Raw genomic sequence first — 26,515 nt, 5'->3', positions numbered from 1 at the left:
GCTGTACAGATCAGAAGCTCTGAGGGGCAGCTATCTATGTCTTTGATTAATAAAAAATGGGAAATAAAATAATAATGACTTAATACATGCAATTTGGGATCAAAATCTTCCAAAGCATGGGGAAAATAATAAAAAAGGGAGTTCTTTTTTTTAAAAATAAATTTTTTTATTTATTTTTATTTATTTATTTTTTTGGCTGCCTTGGGTCTTCGTTGCTGCACGCGGGCTTTCTCTAGTTGCGGCGAGCGGGGGCTACTCTTCGTTGCAGTGCATGAGCTTCTCATTGCAGTGGCTTCTCTTGTAGAGCACGGGCTCCAGGCACGTGGGCTTCGGTATTTGCGGCTTGTGGGCTCTAGAGTGCAGGCTCAGTAGTTGTGGCGCATGGGCTTAGCTGCTCCGCGGCATGTGGGATCTTCCCGGACCAGGGCTCAAACCCATGTCCCCTGCATTGGCAGGTGGATTCTTAACCACTGCACCACCAGGGAAGTCCAAAAAAGGGAGTTCTTGATAGTGAAAAGTTTGAGAACAAGTGCTGTCGTCCAGAGACCAGCATGAACCAGGCACTGCTGGGGAGGGCCTCCAGGGAGCGGAGAGGAAGGGGGCTGGTTCTCACACTCGCTCCGGGCCAGGCACTGTGCTTGGGCATCACATACGTTTCCCTCATCCTCACACAGTCCTGGGAGATGGTGGTACCATCTCCACTTTATAGATGAGTAAGTAAACTGAGGCCCAGAGAGGCCAAGTTACTTGCCCTGTATACCTACAGAATCACTAAGAGATTTGAACCTAGGTCTGCCTCACTTAAAAAATGAAAACAAAACACAATAAAACAAAACAAAAAGTCCAAAACTGTGGTGTCTGGAAAGTCACTCTGGTTTGAGTTTACGAGGAAAAGAAGAGGGACAAGCAGAGGGAACAGCATGTAGCTATGGCTGCTGGGCACGGTTTATACCATTGACTGTTGTGACTAATCAGGGCACAGGGGAGGTACTCACCGTAGTTTCAAATGAAAGACTGAAAAGCTTGGAGGCATAAAAGGGCACAGCCTATCCTGAGGTGGGAGAGAAGGAATGAATGTTTTTAAGCCTCTAGTTTCTGAAGTACTTTGACCAGGAATATTTAATCTTATTTTAACAAATCTCTAATTATGGAACTATTTCAAACACAGACTAAGATAGAACATTAATAAGCAGACAACGGTGAACCCATCACCCAGATTTACCAGATGATCGTACTCTGCTGTATTCATTTCAAATATTTATACAGTAAAGTGACACAGATAAAAGCCCTCATCCCGTCCCCTCCCCCTCCCTTCTCTCGGTCAGAGGTCACCACTATCCTTGAAGTTGGTCAGTCTCCTTCCTGAGCATTTGGTATTATTTTGTGTTTTTAAACTTTCCAAATATGGCTATCTTACTGTGCCTTTCCTTTTACAATTTGGTTTTCACTCAATCATTATGTTTTTAGGATTTAGTCTATGTTGATACATGTAAATCTAGTTTACTTACTTCAACTGTTGTATGGTATTCCGCTGTGAGACTACATAGAACAGTGCCTTTCTCCATTTTCTTACCGATGAACATATAGGTAGTTTCCATTCTTTGCAGTTTCAAACAGTACAGCAGTGACAGTCTTTAAACACATCTCCTGGTGCACCCTCGTGTCACATACAGCCTTTATAACAATTGCAGCATGTACCCCTGCGTGACCTTGGAGAATTGTTTAATGTCTCAGAAGCTTAGTTTCCTCATCAGTAAATTGGGGTAATAAAATAGCATGCATTTTGGTGACAACTGCATGCTTCAATGTAGGTGAAAAGCCTTTTGCAACCTGTAAAGGACTCCATGAAATGTTAGCTGTTTATCATTCAGGTGTTTGACATCCAGGATGTACTGAGCACCCTTCCACGCTGGGGACACAATGAACAGGGACGACCCCTGACGTGCTCACATGCATAAGAGACCGCTTGATGGGTGCAGCAACAGAAGAACGCGCAAGACTCTACTCAGTAACCTAGCCTGGAGTATAGAGGCAGGCAAGGCTTCCGAGAGGCAATGACACTAAGCTAAGTCCTCTAGAGACAAGGAGGCTTAGGCGAGTGGAAGATGGGAGGGTGGAAGGCTGGCCCAGGCAGATGGAGCAGCAGATGTGAAGGGACTGAAGGACGCAAGAGAACGTGCTTGGAACGTAAGAGTTGAAGGGAGGGGTAGTAAGACAAAATGAGCCTGGAGAGGTAAGCAGAGCCACGAGGCTGTACCCTGAGGGCAGCAGGGAGCCACTGAAGGATTTAAGCAAGGGAGTGATACGCTCAGATCTGCGTGTTAGAAGAAGCAGTCTGAATAAGCTCTGGAGAGCTGCAACACTGGACTCACACTCAACAACTATCCTACACTTAGATCTCATGTTAAGTATTGGGTTGGCCACAAAGTTCGTTCCGGGTTTTCCATAACATCTTACGGAAAAACCCGTATGAACTTTTTGGCCGACACAGTGTTACCACTACAATTTAAAAAATTGGGTCTGGTCACAGTGTGAAAGGGGGTGTAGGGGAGAGGCCGGAGGTTGGAGGCTGAGGATGGGAATGCTGCAGGCAAAACATGATGAGGGCGGAACCAAGGCAGCCACTGATTTTGCCACCAACACCCTGATAGCATCACCAGGAGAGATGGGAGGAATGGGCCAGCTCACCCTGAGCTGGGAACCTCACCCTGATTCAAAGAGGTTCATGCGCACACACTCCACCTAGTCCCCTTCTTGGACTCACTTATCATCTTTCGAGGCACAGGACCCAGCCATGAGCTCTCAAGTTTCCGGATGGTATGAGCCCTTTGGCATCTTGGCACCCAGGGCGTGGCTGGGTCTTCACCAATGTCCCATACGGAACCCCACCAGCATCTAGACCGCACAGATCCCACATGGAGTGAGGGGAAGGGGAGGGTGACACATTCTAGGGTAAGAGGGGCTGTTGGTTACCACTGGATAGTAATAGCTAAACATCAAATATCTAAAATGGGAAAAGACAGACATACAAGAACTGCCCCAGACCCCTCACTCCCTAAGTGGGGACCACCTACCACGCCTAACTGTGAGTGAGAGGCCTCTACCCTCAGTGCAGTGGTGCGTCCTGGCCTCCCCTAGGCCAGGCTAGAGCATTGGCATCCATTCTCCTAGCGCTCCATACTTCCCTTTTTAGCACACTCATCCCTTTAGAATTACAACTTTAATTTCTGCCTTCCTTGTCGGACTATAAGCTCCCCAATGGAGCTTCCCAGAACCGCACCCACCTTGTTCATTGTTCTTCCCTCAGTGCCTAAGAGTCTGGCTCCTAAGAGGCCCTCCAGGAGTATTTGTGAGTATAATCAATAGGACGTACTGAGGGAGGAGAAAGGGTGGAGGAAGATGCATAGATTCAGAGGCCCTGAGAAAGAAAGTGCCTTGCTCAAGTCACAGGAGAGGCCGAATGAGATCACAGTTCCTGCTCGGGACCTCCGCCTCTCAGGGAAGGGCCTCCCCACTGATTATGCTATTCTGGAAAGAGGCTTTGCAGCAGACCAGCATCTCCTGAAGCAGTCCATGGAATGTTGGTCTCAAAGTGTTCTCTAATTAAATAAGCTTAGGAAACTCTGGGTTAAACAAAATGGAAAACGTTTCTTCACCACTGGACTTTTCAGAGCCTTTAATATGCTCGTGTGCACGTGATTCCTGGTGAAGGTCACATGCAGTATTCCCCACAACTATTTGACCATGGAATTCTGTCTGTGAAGCTTGGTTTCAAACCTTTGGCACCATCCCCCAACTGCTTGCCATAATTATTTATTGAACATGGCACAGCAAGGAGATTTGTTGCAACTTTTTGTGCAGTGCAGGAAAACTCTGTTTCACAAATGAAAATGACTCCAAGCTCCAAGATATAAATGGGATAAAAACAAAACTGTTCTGGTCGGAAGGGGGCCTGGAGATCCCACCTGGCCATTCCTTCACTGCTGTCATGCCAGGAACTGTAGTGTCCTGCAGAGCCCAGTTTAAAAATCACTGGTACAGAACTCTGAGGACAGGGCTGACATTAGAGACCTGGCTTCTGACACTGGCCTTGCCATGAGCTGTTTTACCTTGGGCAGGTCACGTGGCCTAGCTGGGCCTTGGTTTCCCCATTGATACAATGAGTCTGGTAGATGGGATGCTTTTTGGAGTCCTGAGCTCTAACCTCTGATATGATGAGGGCTGTGATTCTATGACTGCAAAATTCCAACTCTACGATTCTATGATTCTTTGATTCTGAGATTCCACAGCTTAATATTCCAACTCTGGGACTGCCCATAGCCAGCCTGAGCTGGTGCAGCATACTGGAGCCCAGGCTACAGAAAGCAGAATTCATGAACTGCGGTGTGCTGTCCAGGATTGCTAAGTTCCCTGTGGAGGGCATGCCCCATGAAGGATGGAGGGGGTGGGGTGCCTCAGAAACAGCAGCAGCTCAGTGGGCAGAGCAGGGAGAAGGACCCAGGTCTCTGGACTCCTGCTCTATCTTTAGATCTCCATGGCAACCATCACCAGGGCGCTGCAGCTGAAGGCACGGCTGAGCTGGCTGCCTGCAGGAGGGGGAGGCATTTGCTTCCATGGCTCTTTTGCTGGGGAAAGGACTCTGGGCTGGGCTCTTGAGCCAGGAAAAGGAGACTGAGAGTGAAGCCTTTTGCAGCACAAAAGACCTGGTGCCAAAATAAAGGTAATCTAGGGCCCCACCTTGTTCTGAGACATGCTCAGGTCGCAGAACCCACGGCCTTCATTGTGTCAGGCTCACGGCACTGGAGGTACATACAGCAAGTGCCTCCTCTAGCCTCCGCTATGGTCATTCCCTAACCAGTGAGCACCTCACCTGAGCCAGCCCTGAGGTCACAAGAGACACACATCTCCAGGGAAAGCAGGCTTTGGCACAGGCATTACAGGGCAGGGCCCAGTGGGAGCCCCTCTCAAACCCTTGAAGCTGAGGAACCAGGAAAGCCCCTGCTAGTCCTTCTCCTGCCAACTCCTACCCAGCCAGGACCTGGCTCCCTCCAGGGAGTCCTCCCTGACTCCCGGCCCGATACTCTCCTCCCCAAGGTTCCTGCAGCTCCATCTCCCTCCTCCCAGGAGGATGCCTGTTTGAGGGAGTCAGGAGCCGCGTGGGGTGGATGAGAAACGGAGGTGTGCAGAGGTAAAGACATTTGTCCCAGGTCACCTGGAGAGTTAGCGGCAGTCTTCCATTCATGTCTTTGGATTTCAGTCTGTGTCCCTTCCTGCGTCCCAGTGCCAGGTCCCTGGCCTGAGCTTTAGAAGGGAGGCCAGGCCTAGAAGAGGAAGTAGGAGTCCTCGGCCAGGCCTGCGCTCAGCAAGTACCCAGCCACGTCCTTGGTAAACTCAGCTGAGCCGCAGACCAATGCAAACGGCTTTCTCCGACAGGAGCCGACCAGCTCTTCAATCAGGTCCTGGCCCAGGCGGCCAAAGTGGGTCTTGTCCCGGTAACTCCAGGGAAGCTGCTCTAGGGAGTTCTCCTGGGAGGATGAGAAATAGTGGGGGTGACTACTGGGGGTCCTCAGAGTTCACATGGCCAGCTCCTCTCTGGCCAACAAGGACACTAAGGCAGAGGGGGTGGGAAGCCAACCTTCACCCAACCCCACCACGGGCCAGGCACTTCCTCACACTGGGACTCACATCACCCTCATGGAAGCCTGTGGGTAGGTAGTCATCCTCCACAACAGCTGATGCACAGGGAGGAGGGATGCCTCTCAGGGCACACAATGACAGGGGCAGCAGCAGGACCAGAACCTGGGGCCACTGCACCTGTCACTCAGGGGGGATGTTTTCTCACCATGACTGTGGGTCTCCTAGCATCTTTCCAAGGTTATCCATCACCATCACCCTCGGAGCATAACTTTTGTTCATTTAAGATTTCAATTAGCTTGTTGAGTTAACAAATGTTTACTGAGTGACTCTGTGCCTGGCCCGGTGCTAGGCAATGGGGATACAGCAGCTGCACTAAACAGACAGGGTTCCTGGCCCCATCTGGCTGTGTGTATCAGAGATCCCGGGCTGCAGTGCCCTAACCAAGAGAAGGGTTTATTTCTCTCACATGAAAAGGCTAGAGGTAGTATTCTGGGGGTGTGCAATGCCCCAGGCTCCTTCTCTTTCTGCTTCTCTAGACTTAGCTTGTGGCTTTCATTCCCAGGGCCACAGAAGAAAATCTCCACTACTTGGAAGAATATCTTTTAAGTAAACATTTTATTGGAGTATAACACAGGTATAAAAATCGTAAAGTTTATATAGTTTGGAGAATTTTAACAAAGAGAATAAACCATGTAACCAGCGTCCAAAACAAAACAGAACCCGCAGCAGAACAGGACCATCACCTCTGCAGACCCTATCGAGATGAACTTCTGGTTCCCGGGGCCAAGCAGCGAGACAGGATGGAGAGAGAGGGGTTGGGGTTGGAATCCAAGCTTTGCCACCATTTTCTGGTGAGGAGCCATGACTTCTCTGAGCTACTGAGATGAGCGCAGCGGACGGGGAAGCGCTGAGAGGGCCTCCATGAATGCAGGCCTCGAATCTCAGGCGCACTCACAGAGCTCATCGGACCCCGAGGGCCTCTGAGGACAGTGCTGTGCTGCTGACAGGGGACACTCTCTGATGATCTGCATCTTCTTGCATGCCCTTCGTGCTCTGACCTGCCCAATGGGCCCTCGAGGGCAGGAACGAGTAGGGCCCGTTGGCCTTGCCCCTCCTTCCCAATGCCCGATCCCCCTAGGCCAGTTAGGTTCAGTGCAGCTGACCTTGACTGTGCACCCAGAGATGCATGGGGTCTGGTTGCTGCTCAAGTGGGGAGGGGACCCATAAACAATGATGATGCAGTGGGGTGGGTGCTAGGAAGCAGAGCCTGGGCCGTGACAGCAGAAACACCTACACCAGCCTGGAGGCTCAGGGAAAGTTCCCAGGATGGAATTACACCTTAGCAGAGAGATGTGAGGGATGAATGGGCGTTAGGTGAAGAAGTGGGAAAAAGTGTGCCTGGCAGGGGGAACCATACGAGCAAAGACCCAGGAGCCAGAAAAGCACAGAGCACTTGAGACCACAGGCAGACCAGTGACACCAGAACGCAGCATGCAGCCGGAGTGGGCCGGAAGGCGAGGCCGTGGAGGGCTGGCACATAGCCTTGAGAGCGGTGGGGAGCTAGGGAAGGACAGGAAGCAGGGCAGTGATGTGGTCAGAGCTGCCCTTCCGGCTGCAGGATGAAGGACAAATCGTCAAGGAGCGGCTGGAGCAGGGAGATCCTTGATGATGCTGTCGCTATGGCCCAGGCAACACCCGGAGTGGAGGAAGCATGGACAGGCAGGAGGCATCCCTCACTCCACCATCCCTCACCTTCCCCAGCTATTGACAGCCAGCCCACTCACCTGCCCAACCCCAGGGCACTGGCCTCATCAAAGCCCCGGCCCAGGGTAGAAGGTCCCCTATTGCTGGTGAACTTTAACTCTGCCCTCAAGCCCGGGCTCCAATGCCATCTCCTCTGTGAAGCCCTCTCTGCTTGCCTCCAGCACCCTGAACACCCGCCACAGCACCTATCCCTGTGCTGTCTTACACTGACAAGCAATAAGAGCATGGCCTCGCCACCAACTTGCTGTGTTACCTTGGGCAAGCTTCTTAACCTCTCTGTGTCTCAGTTTCCACATCTATTAAAAGGCAATGATGGCAGTATAAGCCTCCTAATATGGTGGTGGGGATTAAATGAGTTAGTACACATGAAGTGCTTAGAACAGTGCTAGGCACAGAGAAGGTGCTCGATGAAGGGGAGCCCTTGTCAGCCATCTCCGTGGCTGTCTCCACACATATAGATGAGCACCTGGAGGGCAGTAAGAGGTCATCTTCATTTTTATTTATTTATTAAAAAAATTTTTTTCGGCCGCCCTGTGTGGCATGTGGGATCTTAGTTCCCTGACCAGGCATTGAACCCCCGTCCCCTGCAGTGGAAGCACAGAATCTTAACCACTGGACCGCCAGGGACGGCCCATTTTCGTTTTTAAATCCCTGGCACCTGGCACGTGGTGGGGGAAAGGAAGGCTGGCCAACCGCCAGGGCAATTCTGCCAGGTGCCTGCCTTCCTGCCACCTTCCCCGACCAGCTCTTAGGCAGGGCTGAGCGTGCTCCCGGCAGGAGTGGCCCTTCCCTCGCCCCTCTCCCCTCGGCTGGACCTTAGCCCTCTGCTTCATCCCTGACCTTGGGCGCTGCTGTCGCTGCTAATGTTCACCAAGCACGACCCTCTCGGTGTTCACGCCACAGAGCATTCTGCCCCGTGCACAGGCCTGTGGACTCTGGCCCCGGGCACCTCAGGACCTCTGGTTTCCTGACACCCTCCCCTACCCAGCCACAATGTCGAGGATCGTGTAAGTCTTTAGGGACACTCTAAAGCTGTCTCAAGAGGAAACTGATGACAAGGGTGCTCCAAAGTACAGGGTAATGAGGCTGACCCTGACCAAGAGAATGGAGGGGAGGCACCGGCAGGGAACCTCAACCCAGGGCATGCAGGAAAGAGAAATAAAGCTACAGACCAGGCGAAGGCCAGTGAACAAAGATAGCTGAGGGCCTGGCTTGAGGTGAGGTGCAAGACAGCCCTCCACGCTGCGGCCCTGTGGGGAGGGCCCAGAGGGGCGGCTTGAATGAATGGAGGGGATGGGGAACCAGAGGGAAGAGGGCTCAGGAGGCAAAGCCGCTTCCAGCTAGAGTGGCTGTAACTTGGAGGATCTGAAAGCAGCTTTGTTCCCAGGGGGGAACAAAGTGATGTGGAAAAGACCCTAACAAATGCAGTGAACTGGACCCGGTTTACTCCACCAGCCATTGCCCGGGTGAGTGCCTACTCCATGCCTGGTGCTGTGCAAAGCACTGAAAGCAGGGTGATCCAGACACGTGGTCCCTGCCTCAAGGAGCTACCACAGCCAGAGGACGCCTGTGCCTGGCCCACTGATTCTACAGCCAGGCCCCCCGCCCATACAACAGAGGATGCCAGAGGGTGGATGGCAGGCAGCAAACCATGGTGGGTGAGAGCTGGCGCTCTGGAAGCAGACAGTCTCGGGTTCGTATCCTGGCTTCACCCTGTCTGGCAGCACGACACCAGCTGGTGCCTTCACCTCTGAGCGTCAGTTTCTTCATCTGCATAATGAACACGGCAACACCTGCCTTCCTTGCCAGGCACACACTGGGGGTTCCACCAGGGGCAGGGATGACTATTACAGCACAGGGCAGAGAGCCCACAGCATGTCCTCAAGACGGGTGCAGGGGACAGTAGAGTCTCAATCAGGGAAGGAAATCATCCCCCTGGGCTCACCTGGCTGAGTACAAAGAAGGTGCGGACATTCCAGAAACGAGCCTGCTCCCGGAGGAAGGTTTTCAGGTAGATGCCCTCAAAGGTCTTGAAGCAGCCCACCAGGGTGATGAAGGTCTCATCCTCTGCGTTGTCTGTGATGCTCTGCAGGATGGGCACCATGGGGGCCAGGCCAGTGCCAGCAGCCAGCATGAGGAGCTCACCATACTAGGGAACAGGACGGTATATGACAGGGGTGGGCTGGGAAGGGGTCTGACCCCAGCCATCCACTACGGGGGCTTTTCTTGGGCTTGTCTGAACTGGATGGCACTGCCCTTCCTGGGTGTCCCACCCATCTGAGTTCGCCTCTCTACCTCCTCCAGAAAACCATCCTTGCCTGTGAAAGGCTACAGCTTATGAGGTCTATGGAACAGAAATCATGGAATCTGGAGGCTGAAAGGGAACATGATGGTGCAGTCATCCTGCAAGTGGCTTGGCTGCCTTCTGAAGCATCCCCTCGGGACTCTGCTTACATACTTCTGCTGATAGGTAGTCCACTACCTCCCAAGGAAGTCTGCTCCATTACAGACTGACTCCCCGTGCCAGGGAAGGCTTCCCACCTGACACTGAGCTGACACCTGTTCCCACCAAAGCTTTGCTCTCCCACCGCCATCCCAGCCCTGCCCTCTGGGCTGCTTCCTCTGCCCCAGGGCAACCCTGCAGAGATCGGAGGCCCCTGGCTTGGACCCTGAGCCTGCTCATCTCTGGACTAAATGAGATACTATACCTCAGTGCCTGGCACAGAGAGCCAGGCAATCAAAGTGAGCTCCCAAGAGGCACCTGTTCCATCAGCTCCCCATCACCAAACCTGTTTCCTGGCTCTAGGCCTCTTTAAGATCAGTGCCTAGAAGGTTAGTGCCTGACCCGCACAGTGTGGTATTCACCGACATCCTTCTAGAGATTAGGCCTCTGTGCACAGTCTGAGTGTTCACCAGCTTTAGTAACAGCCACTGCACACCACACTACTGCATGGAATGCTTCCTGGACTATCAGGAGCCTGGCAGATCTGCAGGAAAACCCCCAGTCACGCGATCTGGGCACGTTCTTTCACCTCTCTGAGCCTTGGTTTCTTCACTGGTAAGAAAATAACAGCACCTCCCTAGAATAGCACCTATCTCAGAACTGTCATGAGGATTAAAGAGATGACATAAAGTGTCTGGTATGGGACTTCCCTGGTGGTGCAGTGGTTAAGAATCTGCCTTCCAGTGCAGGGGACACAGGTTCGATCCCTGGTCCAGGAGGATCCCACATGTCGCGGAGCAACTAAGCCCGTGCGCCACAACTACTGAGCCTGTGCTCTAGAGCCCACGAGCTGCAACTACTGAGCCCGCATGCCGCAACTACTGAAGCCCGCGCACCCAGAGCCCATGCTCCGCAACAAGAGAAGCCACCACAGTGCAACGAAAAGTAGCCCCCGCTCACCGCAACTAGAGAGAAAGCCCACGTGCAGCAACAAAGACCCAATGCAGCCAAAAAAACCGAATACATAAAATAAAATAAATTCTAAAATAAAATTAAAAAAATAATCAAGTGCCTGGTATGGAGCATGGGGCTTAATACAATTAGATTCCTTCCCTCACTGAGCCCTATTGCTAGCCCATCATCCTGTCCTGTGTTCATGCTCTCCCAGCCTCCCAGTCACGGGGTGTGCCATGCTCCCCCTTTCTCCCATCACTGCTCAGGCTCTCCTCTGGGGAGCCCTCTCTGAGCCAGGGGCAGGTGAGGGGTCCTTCCTGTGTTCCCACAGCCCTCTGTGCATCCCTCTTCACACTTGTCACACTGTGTTGTTGTCATTTATTTGTGGGCCTGTCTCCCCATCAGACTGTGAGCTTCTGGAGGACAGGACTCATCTGACCCATCTCTGAGCCCCCAGGGTCCAGCACTGGCCTGGCCCTGGGTGAATACCTATGATAAGTCTGTGGAATGTCTCAGGACTGACGTGATCCATCTGCATTGAAGATGACTGCAGAGTGGCAAGACTGGGCTGCATCCCAGCATCCTCACAGGAGCAGAGCCAAGCCTTAGCCACAGTTTCAGCAGCCAAGTGTTCATGTGTGACACACCATGTCTTTTCCCTCATGGCTGGGCCCTACACCCTCCCAGACAGGAAGTGCAGGGCTTTCCAGTGGGGTCTGTGGATGCCAAGGTAGTAAGGTATGCCAAGGTATGTCCAGGAAGATGGCCTGCAGGTATTCTTTATTTCTTCTTTTAGCTTCTTTATTTATTTTTTTTATTTAAAAATTTTTTTTTGCCTGTACCAGGCAGCATGCGGAACATCCCCGACCAGGGATCGAACCCGTGCCCCTGCCAGTGGAAGTGAAGAGTCTTAACCACTGGGCCACCAGGGAAGTCTCTTTTAGCTTCTTTATATCTGCTGAATTTTTTTTTGGTAATGAACAGGTACTGCATTTGTAGTAAGGAAAATACCAATAAAAGCTATTTTTAAATTAAACAAAAAGAATGGACCCACAGACATAGAAAACAAACTTATGGTTACCAAAGGGGAAGGGAGAGGAGGGATAAATTAGGAGTTTGGGATTAACATATATACACTACAGTATATAAAACAGATAACCAACAAGGACCTGCTGTATAGCACAGGGAACTCTACTCAATACTTTGTAATAACCTATAAGGGAAAAGAATCTGAAAAAGAATAGATGTATATGTGTGTGTGTGTGTGTGTGTGTGTGTGTGTGTGTGTGTATACATATATATACACACATATATATGTATGTATAACTGAATCACTTTGCTGTACACTTGAAACTAACACAACATTGTAAATCAACTGTACTTCAATTAAAAAAAAAGAATGGAGAGGAAAAATGATTTGTTCTTTTCCATTTGTTTTTGTTTTGCTTTGTTTCCCTAATTATAAAGGTAACAGGTACTCATTATGGATAATTTGGAAAACATAATGAAGAAAATAAAAATCACCCATAATTTCACTACCCAGAGCTGCTAACATTTTATTGTTTTTTTAAAAAAAATATTTTTTCTGGGGACTTCCCTGGTGGTCCAGTGGTTAAGACTCTGCACTTCCACCACAGGGGGCCTGGGTTCAATCCCTGGTCGGGGAACTAAGATCCTGCATGCCATGCGGTGAAGAAAGAAAAGAAAAGAAAAGAAAAGAAAAGAAAAGAAAAGAAAAGAAAGAAGTAGGAAGGAAGGAAGGAAGGAAGGAGGGAAGGAAGGAAGGAAGGAAGGAAGGAAGGAAGGAAGGAAGGGAATTCTTTAAAAATATATATATATTTTCTGTGCAATTTAACTTAGTTTCCTAACATTGTATATTCAGTTTACCTAGTGTTTGTCACTTGATCTTACAGCTTAAGCATTAACATCATTTATAAACATAATTTTAAAATCCAAGATAATAGTCTATCACGTATCTGTAACCCAGTGTACTTAACTGTTCTGTTGTTGGATGTTCAGTTGTCTCCAATTTCTTGCTTTCATAAATAAAGCCGCCATGAACATGCGCAAGAGGCAGCATTTTGGATTCTTTCCATAGGACAGACTTCAGAAGTGGAAGCACTGGGTCAAGGGTGTGAAGATTCCTAAGACTCCCAGTGCATACTGTCAAACTGCTTTCCAGATATGCACCAACCGATGAGAAATTACTGATTCTTCCTGGGAATGTCAGGGGAGGATGTGAACATGCCGTGAAGATGAGGGGAAGAGCCTTTGGGTTGGGAAGCAGGGGGTTCCCAAGCAGTGAGCCACAGGGTGTATTTAGGGAGTGGTCTCATAGTCTTGTAAATGGAACGTGAAACTGGAAAGATATCTGAGAGTCAGATGGCATAAGGGCCCTAAATACCTAGCTCATAGTCTGAATTTTTCCAAGCAATGGGCAGGCAAGGATGGTTCTGGAACATGGGCAGGCAGTTTTGTTTCTTAGCACCTATTCCCATCTCCTCCTATGTCCAACCCCAAGGATACTCTTGGGATTAGGTTTGGGCTCAAGAAGAATGGCACAGTGAGATACTATGGCCTGAAACATGAGAACCACATTCCTGAAAGCTAAGCTGGGAGGGGTCTCCTGAGGACTCAGTGAGGGCACTGACCTGGTTTGGTTTATAGAAGAAGCCTCCAAAAGGTCCTCGCCAGAAAGCCGTGTCTCCTGCTTTCCAGGACTCCACATACTGGGACATCAGCCCTGTCTGGTAGCACTGGGAGGAAACGAAGGGAGACCTCATTAAGACAGGCACATGTTGCCAATACAAACCACATCAGCCTCAACAGTGGAGCCCTTCCTGCACTCCCAGTGCTTTCCACGTGTTGTGTCATTTAATCCTAATTATCCATCAAGTTGGTACTGTCGTTCCCCGTTTTCAGATGAGGCCAAGAAGCTTACACAGAAGGTAAATGGTAAGACTGGGATGAGAATCCATAAGACCTACGGCCTTAACTACAGAGGTCTCAAACCAAATAACTACAATGGCCATGTGGGTAACAGAACTGAGTGAAGAGCTGGGTATGAGACGATTGATGGCAACTAGCAGTCTCAGCAACAGGGAGACAAGAGTGAGTGGTGGGGACTACAGTAAATTGGTGAGTGAATACTCTTTCTAAAGGAGGAAACCACTCTGCAAATTCCAGTACACAGTCCGTGGGGCCAGCGATGCCAGATCTTCTGACTCTCTAAGAGGGGCAGGAAATCCATATTTTTGTGAAAATTTTCCCATTTTTGAAATGTTGGCAATTAATTCAAAATTTTAAAACACCGTGCAGGCCAAGACCAAATATATTTATGGGCTAGAGTCCGCCTCATTTGCAATCTCTGCATATCCCTGCACTGTCTTCTGGCTGGATGAAAAAAGTGAAGATTGTGGAGGGGATTCCTCCACGGGGGAAGGGCACACTGCCCTGACTCTGTCAGGCACCATGCTGGGGCTGCAGGGGAGACAGCTGGACCTTAAGCTCCATGGAGGCAGCCAGTGCCTGAGTCATGGAAAGGACTTAAACATCTGAATGAATGAATGAATGAATGAACCCAGATTCAGGCCCTCCCTTTAAGGAGCTCACAATCTAAGAGGGACCTAAGTCTCAGGCATATAAAATGTAGAGACCACCTAACCCCCCGTGAGAAGGATGAAGTGCTAGGAGAGCCCTGAGGAGGTGCAGTCACTTCCAATGGAGTGGGATCGAGGACAGCTTCCTGGAGGGGAAAGCTAAGCTGGACCTTGAAGACTGGGTAGACTCAAACTCACTGGGGATGCGGGAAGGAGGGCAGAGAGAATTCTGGGCATCAGGTGTGGTATGGTCAGGGGTAAGACAGCCCAGGAAGGGTGTCTGGAGAAATTATAACCAGGCTTGAAGGAGAGACTGGGCTTTGGTCACCAGACATGCTTTTAAGCACCCACAGCTACTTCTGGTACCATCCCTGCCTTCCTTGGGCACCACATGCATAAAGCAAGGCAAGTCTTCTGCTTACCTGAAGAGGTCTGGGGGGAGGCTACAGTTTTTCTCCTAAGTTGCTGGAGGCTATATTTCAGCGCACACCTTGTTTTGTGGCCCCAGCCTCAGGGAGGCACAGCCCCAGGGGTGGCCTTAGGGGCCCTATGCACAGAGAGCACTCAAGGAGAAAGGAAGGATTTTTCTGTGCCTCTGGCACCCACACGGAGCCTGGCACACAGTAAATGCTCAATACACACTTGTTAAACAGAACTGACACTGAACTTGTTCTTCCACTTGAGATCATATTACCCCAGGGACCTTGGGACAATGACATCATCTCTCTGGGCTTCAGTTTCTTCATCTGTAAAGTGGGGAGAATATGATCTACTCTGCAGGGTGATTATGAGGTTGAAACGAGATAATTAAAATAAAGAGCTAGAAGCAGTACCTGGTGCCCAGAAGGTGCCAGAGAAATGAGAGCTCCTCCTTTCCATCTACATGGGAGGGTAAACCTTACAAAACCCGCCTGCCTTCCCAATTTGCAAAGACATTTCCAGATCTTCCCAGCCAGCGGCTTAGGGATAATTAAGCATCTCTCTAAAGAGAGGCTTTCCGGTAAACGAAGGAGAAAATCAGCCTTGCAGCTGGGAGAAATCCAGCTGCCCTGAAGAACTGTCTCCAGGCTTATCCTTTCAATAGAAACACACCCAGACAAGCAGCTTGGGGAAGCAGGCCATTTGGAGAGGATTTGTGGAATCTCCCAGACAAACAGTTGCGTGGAAAAGGGATCCCATCCAAGCTTATGTGTGAGGGAATAAATACTCCAGCTCTGAAGGCAGGCGGGGATGGTTGGGAGCCAGAGACGGTGCTGGGGACCTGGAGTCAGAAGGCCAGGGCTCACCTTCCAGCTGTACTTCTTACTACCTGGGGAGCCTCAGGCCCTCCTGGGGCCTCAGTTTGCTTATCAGTGAAATGGCGATAATTCCTGTCCTACAAGGGAGACAAAGGATGTGAAAACTATTCCTAAATATAGGTGTTCCCTAGGATTCCATTTGGGAAATGATCTAGAGCTATGTATTAGGCTGACCCATATGAAACTGCTGTTTCTGTAAGTCAAAAATGTTAGCATGTCAGCAATTTCATGTAGTTCAACCTCATTGTTTTTGCACATAATTGGACCTTCATGACGTCTTATACATTTGTTGCCTATTCCTTGGGTCTCTGGGATATTTTGCATCCAGCCCACTTTGTTCATCTCATCTCTGCCAATTTCCCCACCCATCTCGGCTGCCCCTACAAGCAACTCTCCTCCCGCCACTCAGACTGGGTACAGTTCCCAGAAGACCCTGCTCTATTTCACCCCTCCCTGCCTTCGGTTATCCGTCCCCCTGGAATGCCATTGCTAACTTGTATTCCTCCCTCAAGGCCCAACCCAAATGCCCCGACCCCTGCCAACCCACCTGCGAGATGATTTCAGGTTACTTTGGCCCCCAAGGTCCTCCATGTCCCATCTTTTGCCTACAGAAGTGTTCCAGGACAAATGACTAACAGTTCCCCAAATCATGCCTCCTTTGCCGCTGTACGTGCTGATACAGCACTCAGAGCTTCCTTCCCACTCCTGAGCTTAAACATAGAGCTCAGACACACAGCCTCCTCTGGGAAGCCCAGCTCACCTTCCCTGCAGCCCCAGCTGCCCTGAGTTGGGTTGGGGCCTCGTGTCACAGCATCTACCACCTTGTACTGTCCCAGTCTGGCCCCTATCTGAGGGCGGGCACCATGTCTGACTCTCCCTGGACACCCGTGCCCAGCACACAGTAGGTGCACATGACTTGGCTCCCCTTTTCCCGGCTCAGTGCTTACACTTCATCAATAGGGAAGAAGGTGAGGAGGAACGGCTTTACTTTTCTCAGTCCAAGCCTGTTTTCCATAAAATCTATCAGGAACATGCCCTCTGTTGGTGGGCCAGTAGCCTCCTTTCCCCAGGAGAGGAGGAGATGAGAAAAGGTCTCTTTCATTGTCCTTGCTCTTCCCTCAAGCCAGCCTCCTCCCATGTGAGCGCTGGCTTTTCCCATGTCAGAGGGCAGTGCCCCACCCAGACCAAGCTGGCAAATGGAGGTCCAGTCCACAGCCTCTTAGAGCATCCGTGTGAGTTGGCTCACCTTGATTAAAACTTCAAAGTATCCTTTTGCGTTGGCAGGGCTGATGGGCGTATAGGCTCTCTGAATTTCTAAGCCATCTACTATCCCTCTGGGAAAGAGAAGCACTCAGTCAGGCAGTCAGCCAGTTATTCAACAAACCCTTAGAGTACCGAATCTGTGCCAGGCTGGTGAGAGTGAAGGTGGGGGCCCAGTCATCCCCAGGGGTCCTCATTGAGGGGCAGGCAAGATGGAGCAGAAGAAAAGAGCACTGGGCTCCCCCCACTGCCACGTGCTGGCTGTGAGACCCTGGGCAGGTCATTTAAACCCTCAGCTGCCCCTTCTGTAAAATGGGGACAACTGTCTATGCCCCTGCTGTGTAGCTCCACAGGGGTCACAGATGAAAAAGTGCTTCAAAAAGTACACTGATGGGCTTCCCTGGTGGCGCAGTGGTTAAGAATCCACCTGCCAACGCAGGGGACACGGGTTCAAGCCCTGGTCTGGGAAGATCCCGCATGCCATGGAGCAACTAAGCCAGTGCACCACAGCTACTGAGCCTGTGCTCTAGAGCCCGCGAGCCACAACTACTGAAGCCCACGCGCCTAGAGCCCGTGCTCGACAACAAGAGAAGCCACCGCAATGAGCAGCCCGCGCACCGCAACAAAGAGTAGCCCCCGCTCACTGCAACTAGAGAAAGCCCGTGCACAGCAATGAAGACCCAACGCAGCCAAAATAAATAAATAAAAAAAAAGTACACTGATGATGTGAGCTATTTTAGGACATCACTGGGGTTTTTCCTGACCTCTCCTCGACCACAGAATGATCAAGATAAAAATAACTATATTTAACAAGCGTTTAACATTTATCAAACACGACCGCATGCCAGGAGCATCAGAAGTGAAAGGATCCTCAAGGGTGCCTTAGTCCAAAGCCTGACCCCATGCATGAATCCCCTCCAGTGTTATCAACAAGGGGGCCGGGAGCACGACCATGAGTAATAATAAGAGCAGCATGTTGTAGGAAATGCCTAAGATGCCCCAAGTATACTATATGCAGTATCTCATTTATTTCAAACAATAACCAAAATGAGGAAACCAAGGCTTAGAGAAGGGATGTCACCTGCCTGAGGTCACACAGCTAGAACTCATCTGTAGCTGTGTCTGCCTCCAGGTCTGGGCTCCTTACCACTACTCAGAGCTTCCCTGGAGCACCTAAGCACTCCTCTCTCGAGCCCTACTATGTACAAAATTTTCTTCTTTGAGGTATGCAAAGATTAAAAAGGCCTGTCCCAATGTATCAAAAGTTGGGCAGAAATATTCAATAAATGCTTACAGAAAAAACAAGGAAATAACAAACAGAACATATGGCATGGCTCGGATGCAAAGGGCACTGTGACATTTGCTATGACAGGGGTAAAAGTGACAGGCACTCTCACCTAGGGAACCTCAGAAGGCCTTGAGCTCAGAAGGTCTTAAAGGACAAGCAGGCCACTAACAGGTAACAATGGGCAGGAAGTAAAGTAATTCCAGGCAGAGGGAACAGCCTGGGCAAAGGCTTAGAGGTAGGATAATGTAGGGCAAGCCAGGAACTGGCGAGTGGACCTCGGGGCTGGAACAAGGGGCACGTATGGGGGTGGTTGGGGGGGTGTGGAGAAGAACTTGCTGGGCAAGGAGGCTGGGGCCTTGGGTTACAGTGTCACTGGGGAGGCACTGTGGAGTACCAGAAGGGGGCTGAATGAGGAGGGATGTGGTCAGCTGCATGTGTTAGGAATGTCACTGGAGTGACAGAGAGGGGCCAGACTAGAAGCAGGTAGTTCTGGGCATCCCTGACTTATGGATGGAGGGTTGCTTGGGGCTGTGACCTGTCCTGTGGCCCCTCTTGTCCACTGGAACAGTGACCTTTAAGGACCGTCAGCCAGGCCACAGGCCAGAACAAGCTGGGCACAAACACCAGGGGTCAGTGCGAGGCAAGTACTGGCTAGACTTTCCGTCTCCTTTGATGGCTCTGCCTCCTCTTGCCAACACCATAAATGCTGGAGTTGTCAGGGTTCGGTCCTACCTCCTTCCCTCTTTCCATGCCCCACATGCTCCCAAATGCCATCCAGGCATAACAATATACCTGGATGATTCCCAGATCCACGTCTGCAGCTCAGATTTCTCTGCTGAGCTTCAGACCCAGAGAGTCAACTGCCTGGCAGCCACCTCCATCTGGAGGTCCCAAAGGGTCCTGTCCCTGTGTAGGTGGAGGTGGGGATCAAGGTGGGAGAAGAGTACAAAAGTAAGCTGGACGGAAGAAGGAAGTTCAGAGGAATGAAGGGTGTAACTCAGGAGGCGGGCTGTTTGGGTTTGAATCCTTATTAGCTGTGTGATACTGGGCAACACCCTTATTTTCAACAACAGTGTCTTCTCTATCAACTGGTGCTAATCATATGAGGTTAATACCACAAGCTCTGGAGCCACACTGCTTGCTTTCAAATCCTGGCTCCAACACTTCCTAACTGTGTGATCTTGGGGAAGTTACTAAACCTCTCTGACTTCAGTTTCCTCTCGGGCATGACACTGGTGTCTACCACACAGGATTTTGTGAGGGATGAATGAGCTTATACATATGAGCACACAGAACTGTGCCTTGGATACGAAGTGCTAAAAAAGTGTTTGCTGTTACTGTTGTTATTATTTATTATGAAAATGCATTATCTAGTTCAATTCCAAGAGCCCTCTGAGTCACGTATTACTATGTTTATTCTGAAGATGACAAATGGAGGTTTAAGGAAGGTTAAGCAAGTTGCCCTAGACCACACAGCTAGCAAATGGCAGAGCAGGGCTGCAAAGCCTGGGTCCTCCCACTACCTGAGTGTACCGTAGGATGAGGTGCTGGCCAGGCCGCAAGCCGAGCCGGCTGTTCCCAGGTAATGCAAACCGGACAAGGTAGGTGTCCTTAGTGAGTCTGTCCGTGGCACTGATGCAGAAGGCTAGGAAGGTCTCTGGGCTCAGCTTGGAGGGACAGCTCTGCAACAGGAAAAGATTCAACAGCTAGAAGCTGGGACTCAAGAGACATGCAAGCATCCATGGGCAACCTCCCCACAAGGAGAGGCTATCAAGGCCAATAAGTTTTCTCTGTAGTAGCGTAGTCCCGCCTCACTTCCTTTCAGGCTCTAAGAATGCCAGAACACTTTACATTGAGCTCACCCTGCTCTGAAGCCTTGTATGGCTCCCCTCAGCCCCAGGATAAAGTGCAAGGTCCTTAACTGGACACTCAAGGGCCCTGTGGATGGGCCCCAAGTCTCATTTTATCTCCCAGGCATCAGACACCAGACTTTTCTCTGTACCCCAAGAATACCCTGCGGCTCCCTACCTGTGAGCCTTTATTTGCTCGAGCAGTGCCCTCTATCCAGAACACTCATCTCCAATGTACGAAAGACCTACCCATCCTTCAAACCTGCTAAAATCCAGATCTGCACAATTTAGAAATTGATGGGACCTAATGGATGATCTAATCCAATATCCTTATTTTATATGTGGGGAAACTGAGGCCTGAGTGGTAGTGACTTATTTGTACAAGGTCACACCATGAGCAGGGACTCAAATTCATGTCTTCCAAGTCTCAGGCCACTGTCCTTAATATTCCACCCCACCTCTACCTCCTCCGGGAAGTCTTCTCTGAATGCCACGACTCACAGATCTCCCTCTCCTGTAAAATGCCCACACCCAATTCACTCCTGGGACCTCCCCTAGCCACCTGCCCCATTCCCCATTCACCAGCTCAGGGCCCGGCTTTGAACCTGGGTCAGTCTGCTTCCATTAAGCTCACTCTTTTCTCTCTGCTGTACAGAGTCAAAGGAAGCTTCCGCGAGCAGGTACACTGCACAGGGCTGAGGCCAGGTGACGCTGCTCCCCCTCACCTGTGTCTCTTCTCCACTCAGCAGGCTCCTGTCCTTGCTGGCTCGGGCTGCCTCCCAACTTGCTAGGTCTCGCTGGTAGAGGTCAAACACGCAGGGTGAGCAGCCACTGCCGCAGCACTGGGAGGGCAGGGGCTCCACCGGCCGAAGCTGCAGCCAGGCTTCCTCGTCGTCGTCTTCCTCCCCCTTGTCCATTGTCAGTGGGCCTTGGTCAGGCAGGAGGTGTGGGCAACTGGGTGCTCTTCCCAGAGCAGGCCCAGGTCCTCCTCCCTTGCCAGCCTGGGAGAGGGAAAACATGTGGTTACACTCTGGTCACCTCTATTCCACTCATTCTCCCTGAGGCCTGCAGGTGCCAAGCTCTGTGTGAGCACTGGGGACAGGGATGAATCAATCCTGGGATCTGCTGCCTGGTGGGGGAGGGAGGGAGACAGGGCACAGCGATCGGAACGGGCAACCATGGTTTCTTGACCTCTTCGTGTGCTCTGAGGACTGCTGGATTAAGATTACATAGAAAATCGCATTGAATTTTTAAAATATTTTAAATGAGGAAGTACAACATTTATGTACAACTTAATATTTATAAAAGTTATAAAAATAACTTTTTATACAGATAAATTATATACAGATAAATTATACAGATAAATTATAAATAAAAATAAATAAAAGAACCCTTTCGTAAGCACCACTCGCTCAAGTAAAAAGAACCTTGCTGGCATCCCAGAAGCCACACATTTGTGTTCCTCCCTGATCACACCCCCGCTCCCCATTAACCACCCTGACTTTTTTTTTTTTTTTTTTTTTTTTTGCGGTACACGGGCCTCTCACTGTTGTGGCCTCTCCCGTTGCAGAGCACAGGCTCCGGACGCACAGGCTCAGTGGCCATGGCTCACGGGCGCAGCCGCTCCGCAGCATGTGGGATCCTCCCGGACCGGGGCACGAACCTGTGTCCCCTGCATCGGCAGGCAGACTCTCAACCACTGCGCCACCAGGGAAGCCCCCGCCCGACTTTTGATATAATCATTCCCTTGTTTTTCCTTAGTTGTGCCACCTTTATTTGCAACCCTATCCACTATTTATCAGGTTTGCTTAGTTTCTACCTTTAAACAGAATCATATGAATGCATTCTTCTGTGTCTGGTTTCTTTCACTCACCACTGTTGGTGAGTCACCTGTCAAATTGCTGCATCTCATTTAATCTTTACAACAAGGCCAGTCCTGGAGGTGTCATTTTATGGATGGGAAAACTGGGGTCTGGAGAGGTTTAATAACTTACCCAGGGTGACAAAGGTCCCCAAATGATGGCACTGGGACTTTAGTTCTGCTCTGTCTGGTCTCAGAACATATTGTTCTTCAATTACAGGAAAACAGGAGGAGGAGGAAATCATGATGGTCCAGGTGAGAGGTAATGAGGACCTGGACCAGGGGAGCTTCAGGGAGGATGAGAGGACAGTGGTCAATTAGAGAAATCTTGAAGCAGTAATTAACAGGACACAGAGACTGATGGATGTGAGGTGAGCAGGTGAGGGGGATAGAAAGGACATCCAGGTGTCTGGCTTGGATCCGTGGGTGGATAGTGGGTCCAAGAGAAGCTGAGTTTTAGGGGAAAGAGGAAGTGGGGGAAATGGCTAAGTTCAGTTTGAGGTACACTGAGTGCCTGTGGGACATCCAAGGGCAAAATCCAGCTGCCAGTTGGATTAAATAGGTCTAGGTACCTGAGTCTGGAGATGGAGCTCTGGGTAACTGACAACAAGGGAGGGATGAGTGGGTAGAGGAAGAGAACAGGCTGGAGCCTCTGAAGGCCTGCTTGGCTTCCTGCTTCCTGCAGCACTCACTGCACTTGGTCCAGCCCTGGTCACTGTAGGTGCTCAATAAATGCTCTTCCAGTGAATGAATCTCTACCCTATAGCATTTCACACTGTTCAGAAATTACATGTTTACGTGGTTTTCTCTTCTTTTGAGACTGTGAACTCCTTGAGGGCAGAGACCTGTTTTTTATTCATTTTATGAACTAGCACAGTGTACATTTAAAAATATGGATGTTATATGAAAGGAAGAAGGAAAGGAGCTTGGTTTCAGGGCCATTAGGTAAACATTGTCTGAAAGAAAGATCAGGGAGGAAAATTTAAATGGTTATGATTTATTTTGAGATGTTTCTGTGAGGGCAGTTTGGGATTTATCAAGGTTCTCTGTCTTCATATGTGGAACTATACAGTTTATATAGAAATAGACTTGGTCATCTCACCTGTAAGGAAACTATTCATTGAAAATTCCACAGGCAGGGACTTCCCTGGTGGTCCAGCCTTTAAGACTCTGTGCTCCCAATGCAGGGGGCCCGGGTTCAGTCCCTGGTCAGGGAACTAGATCCTGCATGCTGCAACTAAAAGATCCCGCATGCCACAACTAAAGATCCTGCACACTGCAATGAAGATCCCACACGCAGCTATGAAGATCCCGCGTGCCGCAACTAAGACCCGGTGCAGTCAAATAAATAAATAAATATTTTTTAAAAATCCACAGGCAAATCAAAGTAAAAGAGGGTCTTCTCTCCCTCTTGTCTGAGAACAGAACTTAGGGGAAGTCTGATGTCCCAGAGCATTATTTGATGTAAATATCACTCCTCCAAAAGCTCCAGTCTTAGACTTCCCTAGTGGCGCAGTGGTTAAGAAGCCGCCTGCCAACGCAGGGGACACGAGTTCGAGCCCAGGTTGGGGAAGATCCCACATGCTGCGGAGCAACTAAGCCTGTGCACCACAACTACTGAGCCTGCACTCTAGAGCCCGTGAGCCACAACTACTGAGCCCGTGTGCCACAACTACTGAAGCCCATGCGCCTAGAGCTGGTGCTCTGCAACAAGAGAAGCTACCTCAATGAGAAGCCTGCACACGGCAGCGACGAGTAGCCCCCGCTCGCCGCAGTAAGCCTGTGTGCAGCAATGAAGACCCAATGCAGACAAAAATGAATTAATTAATTTAAAAGTATAAATAAATAAAATTTAAAAAATAAAAGCTCCAGTCTTTGATTTCCTCCTATTCATTCCTGCCTCTTAGACACTTACTGGGCAGGGGCTGCTGAATGAGGTGCTGGGACACAGAGGTGACTGACACTCATCTCTGTCCTGGAGGAGTCATCCACTAAACAGATAAGAACCGGGATAAGATAGAGGCACTGCCTCACTCAGTCCTCTCGACAGCTGTACATAAGTAGGCCATGCTCTTCCTCATTTCACAATGGAGAAAACTGAGGCCAGGAAGCAGGAGTGGTAAAGTTAGTGCACATACCTGGTCTCTTAAGACTCCAGGCTGCTCTTTCTCCCTGGATTTCATGCTCTAGAGGGCAGAGGAGAGTGTCTTCATCTCCAATTCCCAGTGCCTGGCACTGGGCTGGCACAGAACAGGGACCCAACCTGCCAAACTGCCACGGAATTTTATAGGCACCCTGGAGCTTCCCAAGGGCCGTAGCTTCATTCGTGCATAAAGTGCTAGAATCAAGGTGTGCGCCAAGTCTGTGCAAAAGCAGAGGAGCAAACCACCACACCTACTAGAAGACAGTGAAGTCCTGTTTCTTGGTTACCAATCACTTCCCAGGAGCCCTAACCTTTAAGATCTTTCCCACTTTTCCTGCTTTCCACACCCATTTACACTGGAGCTTCCCATGGGCCCAAACGATGTGCTTCCAGTCTCCCCCTACACCATCAATCAGCACACCTCCCACCAGCTCTGATCACAACAGTCCCCTGCTTAGCAAGCTTCAATAGCTCCCCACTGCCTACAAGATACAATCCAATCTCCTTGTGTGGTGCCCAGTGTTCTTCTGATCAGAACTTGTCCAAATTCTCTTACCACTTACTATCATTGGTTTTAGAAGGGTAGTTCCTCTGTGTGCAATAAATCTTTCTCTTATAGAGGAAAGGCTGCTCTTTAGAGAAAAGAAAACCTGGTTCTACTGCTGGTTCTATGATTTCAGGAAGGTTTAGCAGGTTGAGAACCCCTTGAGGGCAAGCAGTTATCTTATTCTTTCTGTGTTCTACCACCAAGCACAGGCCTGGCATATGCAAGGCTCAGGTGAGTGGTGAGTACTCAGTTTACATATAAGGTCTGGGAGCCAGGCGCAGTGCTAGGTGCTGGGATACAGCAGAGGTTAATAAAACAGGGGCTCTACCTTCACAGAGCTTGCAGCCTAGCTTGGTGTCACATCAGGTCAACCCATTTTTCTTGCATGTTATGTACCAGGTTTGTATTAAGAGTGAATGAGATCTGATTCCCTCTTTATGCTGACTTCTTACTCCCAAAAGGTATTTCAGAGATAAAGTGAGGTAAGTGAAGGAGCCCTATTGACTGTAAACTGCTGTACAGTGTGAGGGTTATTTAGCCTTCTTTGCCTTAAATTTACTTTCTCCATGTTTTACTAATCCCACTTTCCCTAGTATTTTGGAAATTAGTAGAGAAGCTGGCCACGTCAGTCATGAATTTTAAAGGCCAGGTTCACATCTTCTCTCAGCCTCTACTTTTTCAGTCTAAGAAGCCAGGCCTTGACATGTTGTTGCCTCTGCCTGGATGACACTCCTCACCCTCAGGCCTTGCTTCAAGGTCATCTGCCCTCAGAGCCCTCCCTGAACCACCCCCTTCTCATTCTCTAGAAGGTACCCTATTTGCTTATTCATCACATCATTATGCATTCATTCATTAAACATATATTTACTATGTGCCAGGCACTGGTCTAGGAGCAGGTTTCACAGCAGTGAAGAAACAAAATCCCTTGCACGCATGGATCTTATATTCCAGTGAGAGCGTGATTAAATAAAATCAAAATAGAAAACATGTTATGTTAGTGTTAAATACTGAAGAGAAAAATAACTGGGGGAAAAGGCATATGAAGTGTGTGTGTGTGTGTGTGTGTGTTGCAACTGCTATTTATTTACTTTACTTGCTTTCTGTCTGCATCTCCCACTAAACTGTACGCTCTACATCGCACACCTGTTTTATTCACCAGTGTAAACCCGATGCTCAGCAGTGCCTGACACTCAGTGGGCATTTGATAAATACGTGCTGCGCAAGGAGGAAGGTACACCTCCGCCGCTCTGGCCCTGCTTCTAGGAGGCGAAACGCGACATTCCGAGGAAAGGAACTCACTTTGGGCGCTTGGGAGGAGGCGTGCAGTGCAGCGCGGTCGGTGCGGCGCCGGCGTGGTGCAAGGGCCACGCTCAGGCTCCGCGTGAGGGCTGGAAAGGCAAGGAAATTTACGGCGTACCCACCGCGCGCTGGGTGCTGAGCTAGTTTAGGCGCTAGTTTAGACGCTAGTTTAGGCGTTTCTATCGCTATTTTTACAGCGAGTGACTTTAAGGCTCAGAAGGAAGTGCCCTGCCCAAGCTAGTTTAGGCGCTAGTTTAGGCGTTTCTATCGTTATTTTTACAGCGAGTGACTTTAAGGCTCAGAAGGAAGTGCCCTGCCCAAGCTCCAATTGCTCGTTAAGCGATCAAGGTTGTCCCGAGTTCAGGCTTGAAGTCCTGAATCTTTTCTCCTAGTCCCCCTGCCCATCACAACCACTCACCTACCCTCCTGCGCTTCCCCGGGGAGGCAGGCAGGGTTCCACCTGTGGGAAATCGCTGACGGCCTGCAGGGTGGGGCAAGACGAGGATGCCCGGACGATGATTGGTTAAAGTGGCTGCCACTCATAAAACGAGTCTGGGCGTTCGGCTCCTTTC

The 26,515-nt window shown here is 50.0% G+C and overlaps 1 protein-coding gene across 9 annotated transcripts; it reads right to left on the bottom strand.

Annotated features, from left to right (window-relative positions):
- Positions 1-3,659: 3,659 nt before the first annotated feature.
- CYB5RL (cytochrome b5 reductase like) lies at positions 3,660-26,492 on the bottom strand. Of its 9 annotated transcripts, none has more exons than XM_019937741.3 (7): positions 26,362-26,492; positions 20,819-21,094; positions 19,777-19,925; positions 16,942-17,029; positions 13,450-13,554; positions 9,347-9,550; positions 3,660-5,525 (listed from the first exon to the last, which is right to left on the bottom strand). In XM_019937741.3, the coding sequence occupies exons 2-7, from the start codon at positions 21,008-21,010 to the stop codon at positions 5,322-5,324; spliced, it is 942 nt and encodes a 313-aa protein (XP_019793300.1). In that variant the 5' UTR covers positions 21,011-21,094; positions 26,362-26,492; the 3' UTR covers positions 3,660-5,321. The 9 variants fall into 9 exon arrangements, with proteins under 9 accessions (XP_019793300.1, XP_073645543.1, XP_004316359.1 ...); XM_073789442.1 differs by having other exon boundaries at positions 26,366-26,470; XM_004316311.4 differs by lacking the exon at positions 26,362-26,492 and adding an exon at positions 25,944-26,344.
- Positions 26,493-26,515: the final 23 nt, after the last annotated feature.

Source organism: Tursiops truncatus, chromosome 1 (assembly GCF_011762595.2).
Source record: "Tursiops truncatus isolate mTurTru1 chromosome 1, mTurTru1.mat.Y, whole genome shotgun sequence".
Classification (NCBI taxonomy): Eukaryota; Metazoa; Chordata; class Mammalia; order Artiodactyla; family Delphinidae; genus Tursiops; species Tursiops truncatus.
Note: the sequence above shows the minus strand (reverse complement) of the source record. Positions and strands in the feature narration are given on the sequence as shown.

Bases quoted from the DNA above. Each gene is read 5' to 3' on its own strand.
- CYB5RL (XM_019937740.3), bottom strand. From the start codon at position 21,727: ATGCTGCGGAGCGGCTGCGCCCGTGAGCCATGGCCACTGAGCCTGTGC. The intron at 21,095-21,640 runs GTGAGAGGCCCG...TCCCTCTCCCAG, and splicing joins CAACGGGAGAGGCCACAACA to GCTGGCAAGGGAGGAGGACC. The intron at 17,030-19,776 runs GTACACTCAGGT...TCTCTTTCCCAG, and splicing joins GGCCAGCACCTCATCCTACG to AGGGATAGTAGATGGCTTAG.